The sequence below is a fragment of the Chelonoidis abingdonii genome, chromosome 1 (genome assembly GCF_003597395.2).
Source record: "Chelonoidis abingdonii isolate Lonesome George chromosome 1, CheloAbing_2.0, whole genome shotgun sequence".
In the NCBI taxonomy this organism is placed as follows: Eukaryota; Metazoa; Chordata; order Testudines; family Testudinidae; genus Chelonoidis; species Chelonoidis abingdonii.
Genome location: NC_133769.1, coordinates 131,431,613 through 131,437,612, shown reverse-complemented (window position 1 = coordinate 131,437,612; position 6,000 = coordinate 131,431,613). Strand labels below are relative to the sequence as shown.

Below are 6,000 nucleotides of genomic sequence, written 5' to 3'. Positions count from 1 at the left end.
CTATGCGGGCATAGGCTCTGTAGTATAAAAATAGCCCAAAGCATGGGTCAACACTGGTCCTTATGGAAGGCAGTATGTTTGGCTTTGGAGGCTGTAGGTCAGAGCTCTCTTTTCATTTCACAATAAAAAACAGATTAGCTTAAAGTACTCTTGATCTAGTTTTCCTCTCCTGAGATAAATAAATACCCTAGAGAATCAATGTTTACATACAACCCCTTGTGTCTTATTCTGAGTGCTCTTGTATGTATCAAAGTAACGATCTTACCCTTATGCAATTCTCTTGCCAAGACTATAAGAAAGCATTTCACTCTCTCCTCCAAAACCCCAATCCATTAATTGATCACTTTGTTAGCTTGGCATATTTAAGTGCTTTTTGAAAGTGCATTCAAAACATGGAGTGTCTCAGCTTTGTAAACTGATGGATAAGATGTCCCTCAAATAACAATACATTCAAATGGAAAGGATAGAATCATAGATTATTAGGATTGGAAGGGACCTCAGGAGATCATCAACCCTCTGCTCAAAGCAGGACCAATCCCCAAATGGCCCCCTCAAGGACTGAACTCACAACTCTGGGTTTAGCAGGCCAATGCTCAAAAGGTACCCAGTCATGTTCATGAACTTTTATTACAATGGTGTCAAAAGTATAGCGCCAATGCTGTACTTGTGGGGCCTGCCTTACATGTTCTGATTCAGACGCTAAGGTATCATTAGAAAAAAAAAGGTTTCTAGCCTGCACTGATGCAGAGATAATGTGAACAGACTGAGTGACTTGATGTCATCTGTCCAAGTCTTAAGGCAGTCTGAACCAAGACTCAGATGCGAACACCTTGCCCCCTCTGAAAGAGTGCCAGCTCTAAAGTCAAATGAGGATTCTTCAGAGTCAACCTTATCTTTTTAACACTGATCATTTTAATGGAGGGAATAAGAGAAGAAGCAATAGACACTGGGTTGAGAACTGCAAGTTTCTGCAGAAAAGGAAATGCAGAGGAAAGAAGAGAGACTGGGAAGAAGAAGAAAAAAATAGGATGGAGAAAGAAGAGCAACAAAGGGTTTGAAAAGCACTAGGGCAATTTAAAAATATTAAAATGCAAAGTTACAAACATCACATGTGACACTTTACTTGGTAGTCTCAGAAGAGAAGGCTATGAGAGTGTATGAAGCAAGGCTAATGCACTAAATTTCCTTTAGCTCAGACAGGAAGCATAGCTTGCACAGTTGATATCTGTTACAAAGCTAAAAAAAATGGAGTCAAATTTTTGTTATTCCAACATTCTTCACTACCACAAATTTCACTTAAAAATTAAAAAACAATTTACGATTTATTTTTTAAAAAAAGGGATGATGAAGCTTACAGAGGTGTAAAAGTGCACGTAGTGATAAGAAAATCAGTCCAATACATGATTAGCAAAACAGCATTTCAGAGATCTCAACAGAGTTATAAGAAATTAAAACGACTATAGCAAAGGAACAGCAAGGATTTTAAAAATTATCTTACAAAACCTATAGTATCAACCCTATAAAGTGCATTTTCCTGTAATGTGTGAAACAAGACTGCTTATTAGCCACTTTGCCTTATCGTGATTGAAAATAATGAAGCTGTCTACAATACTTGATACAGTTGTTTAGTTAACCATACATTCCAACAATATCAGTAGATTTCCATGTATTTCCTTGCTATTTTGAAGATACCACTATGAGTTTGAACAGAAAAATTGTAAAATAAATTAAATGGCAGCAGGGGGTAGGGGGAAAGAACTGTGTTACAGGAAATGCAGGCCACAATCCTGCAAAGGACTTATGAATGTGTATTAGTCCCATTGAAGGCAATGGGGCTGCTTATATATGTAAAATTAAGTATGTTTGTAAGTCTGTAGAGTTGCGGCCTACGTATTATCTCATAAGGAGGACATTAAAATAATTTACCCAAACAGTATTTTCTAAAACATGGCAAGAAAAATAAACAACAAAAAAAACCCACAACCCTCCATAACATCAGTTTACCATTTACAAGTGAGACTATATAGAACCACAGCTTGTGTTTTATTTTTTGAAATAAAAATTAGTGGTTATACCAATATTTTTCTTTTAACAGGTCACCATGCAGCATCAAAGACGTAAAAGAGTTCAATAACAAAAATCGAGTACCATTTTTTCAAGTGAGATAGCACCAAAGTTATAAAAATCATTATGTATAATATAAAAATGCTTCACTACTTTATGGGGGGAAATACATTATAGTTTTACATTTTAACAATATTTTAAAAGCATTTTTAATTAGAGTTTATTCTTAAGATGTAGCACTTTGAGTTGTGAATTTTTTTTGAAAACCTAAAGAACTGCTTAACATTTAGTCCAAGTTGGGAGCGTTAAGGTTTTGACAACTCAAAGACCTGGAGATATTCAAAATTTACAGTATAATATTATAAAAATATTTTATCTTCTCTTGTCCCTCCCATCTCCAGCCAGTTCTCTTTACAGGCCACTCCCAATAAATGCTTGAGAGAGTTCTCTCTTCTCCCTGGAGTACAGCTGATTTACTCCAAATTTACACCACCGTACTAGAAATAACATTTGGCCCTTAAATCCCAAGTCTTTTTCAAGCAAGCCACAAGAGGTTACTTCCATCTATGATTTTTTCAAAACCACCATTAGCCCAAAACATGTTGCTAAAAATATATATACTTATTTTATCATTAAAACAGTGGTTTAATAATTAACTTCATAACTATCAGAGTTTTGTCAGATGAGCTCATAAAATACTTAATTTAAGCCTGTCTATACGGAGATTTGAAACCACAATGGCACCTTCATAGAGAATAGTTTTTATAGACTCTTACAAATTTCAATGCGGATAGGACTTGATGTTTTGGGGAAAGAGGGCAGGGATTTTTTTATTTTTTATTTTTAAACAGCTGATTTAGACCTGCATGCAGCTCTTTACGGTATAATACAAGGATAACAATATCTACACATTTGTTTGAACTTGGCTTATTCATTCTGATCTCCATAAGGGCACAAATGTTAGGAAATTTCCCTGCACTGCTTGAGAGAAGTTACCACAAGAAGTGCTAAACAAACAGAATGGAATCACTGGGATCCCCTTTCTGCTCCTCCAAGGAATAAAAAAGGAAGAAGGCCTCCTTTTCCATTTTACAGAAGATGTATGTAATCCACAAATCAGAGCACAAGCTTGACACTGTTCAGTCATAATGTAATGTCACAAAGATGTTTTGCAATGGTTGTATTACGACAACTTCACTGTTGCTCTATAAAGCTCCACTCAATAATACTGTCTTTTCAAAAGACCACTGGTCTAGAGATTTTTCTTTTTAAAATACCTTTTAAAACATTAGTTCAAATTAAGCCCTTGCTAAGCATGCACAACTCCATTAAAGTCAATAGAGTTGTGTCCGTTAACACTTATGGCTAAATGTGGCCCAGTTCTTGTGACTTCTTTCCTTTTCAATACTTAAGGAAAAGAGGCACTTCGTAAAACTTGTTGGGAATAGTGAACTTGGATTACATTATGAATTGTATGTTACAGTATGTAATCAAAGTTGGTGCCTTTTTTCCACAAAACAGTACACTTAAAAGGCAAATACACAGATATTGGAGGCCCTCAAAAAGTTTCCTTATGTACATTTCCCTTTATAAAGTACAAGTTGCCTGGTTTCACGCAAGTGCTAAAAATTAATCTAACACCACCATACACATTTATTGTTTAAAAGCATGCCTTTTAAAATGCAACTTTTCTATAAATGCTTGTTTCAGTCTAGAACAAGTAATTTATAGGGTTTGATTTTATGTAGCTTTTTAATTTCAGGTAGCTTAGAGTGAAATCTTTTTCCAGATATTGTGCTATTGTAATTTTGAAATGAAGCCAGTGATTTAATAGATTAACAAGAATGTGACTGTTACATAGTATGACAACTGTTTTGTATGATCCTTAGCATTGTAAAGGCCCCAAAGGCAATTTGACATTGAGCTGTAAACAAAACAGTCTTCCGATACTTATTGGCAAACTGGAAGAATGAGTTCGCTTCACAACATTTAAGCTTCTCTGTCAGATGGATTTCAGAGCTTTCAAAATTAATCTTCCGAGGCAGTCTGGAAACTCTTGTCTGAGGAGGAGTCAAAATCTGTTTGCAAGCCAGATTCTTCAGAATTTATGAAGAAAATAGGATGAGAATCAGAGTCTGAGAGCCTTTTTATACCAACAGAAATTTGCTTCCCTGCTGAGTCTCTGCAGCACGGAAAATCCCAGAGCCAATCTTCAAGGTCTGCAGCAGAGTGTGGCACTTTAGAATAGCAGTAGGGGGAATGGGACTCTACATTAGGTGGAACAGTCTGACATTTTCTTAGTGATGCACAGCTCTCTTTACTGTGGAGGGGTGGGGGAGAGAAGAGAAACAAAAACAGTATCTATTAACAATATTTTAAATAGGTTTCTATTTCAGTTCAAGGGGTGATGGAACAGGGGTTCTTCCTACATGGAAGGGGAACTTAGATGACACCACAGCATCTCCCAGGGAAAATAAATGTGGGTTCTAAATATCTTATTTGTAATGAGATAATAGAAAATAAGGCATCTAACGTCTGAACTTCAATGGAGCACATCTTACTGGGGGTGCCCACATAGTTTTGAAGTGTGATGCAACTCAAGTATGGAAGGGTTGTGTGAAGAAAGTCAGTAGGATGATCAGATAAGCCTCAGATAGCAAGGCTAAATTTATACAACTCCTCTCCAATGCTAGTGAACAAAATCAGAGGTGATCAGTAGGTGACCCATTAGCCAACTGAGGAGAATCTGCAGTGATAAAATGTGAAGTCTTACCTACCTCTATTATAAAAAAAAGAAGTAACAGTATGAATTAGTGTACAGAATAGTTATTTTTAAATGGATTTCCTGTAAATAATGTATAGTACAAAGTCTCAATTTACACACATTAAAAAGTGTGTGTGTATGTTATAGATATGGTTCCTATTCCTTACTCAGGCAGTACTTAAAATGTTACCAACTTTAACAAAACAGAAGAGGCTTACCTGTTGGTTCGTTTCCTATGTTTTAGAACAGTCATTCATATTTAGCAAGTTATTCCTCTTTCCTCAGACACAGGAAAGGATATTTAGATATTACCAAAAGATATTTAGCACCATCTTCCTCTAAATTCCATCTCTCTCCTGGAAACTCTTTACTTTGACAACTACTTCCTTAGCTGAAATTTGGATGTGCCAGAAAACATTAACCACCAAGTTAAGATTTGGGGACCTTGTTAAGTTTCCTAATAGCACAAATTCCCATGAAAGCCTGAATTCTGACTTCTACTGAGAATTGAGAGATAGAGACTGTTGTCTTAAGAAGGAAGATGAGAAATACAAAAAAAAGCAAAGCTTTATAGAAGAAATGTTGTCAACCATTGTGAGAGGCAGAAAATCCACCAATTCAAACAGGAACATAGAATCAGCCAAAGCAAAGAAGGAGCAGGACCAGGTTTTTCCTTTTTACTTATTTTAAAGATGGGATGGAAATTGTAGTTTCAAGCAACAGAATTGTATCTGATGAATTCACTGGCTGCCTCCTTCAGTTCCTCTCCTACAACGTGCTTAAAAAAATAATTTGCATGCATCAGACTATGATCACTATGAGACGATGGTGTGGTGCATCAGAGTGGGAAATCCAGTGGTCTGCTCCAAAAAAATCCATACAACCGGAGAGGTAGTACCAACAGGCAAGCTATCCATGAGCAAACATCCTGAGAAAGCCCTAGTTGAGTATGGACCTCCTCACCCCCAAGCTCTAGAAGCTGTCTTTAGTGGATTGCTTTACAAGAACACAGCTTACTTCCCCACTTGCTATCAGAACCTCTCAGTAGCTCCCAGTTCCTCTGGCGATAGGATTTTCCTGTTCCTCCCCACAAGCATCCTGCTTTCCAGTCAACAGTCCTTATCCCTACGCACAGACGAGGTTGCTTAGTCTGACATTTCCAATCCAGCAGT

The 6,000-nt window shown here is 36.7% G+C and overlaps 1 protein-coding gene across 1 annotated transcript in view; it reads right to left on the bottom strand.

The window, feature by feature from the left end:
* Window positions 1–1,847: 1,847 nt before the first annotated feature.
* The window catches only part of LOC116825742 (1-acylglycerol-3-phosphate O-acyltransferase Pnpla3-like), a 35,705-nt gene continuing 31,552 nt past the window's right edge, over window positions 1,848–6,000 (bottom strand). Inside the window, exon 9 of the mRNA XM_032781987.2 lies at window positions 1,848–4,384. Coding sequence (XP_032637878.1) covers window positions 4,093–4,384 — 292 coding nt within the window. The 3' untranslated portion in view covers window positions 1,848–4,092. The remainder of the gene's footprint in view (window positions 4,385–6,000) is intronic.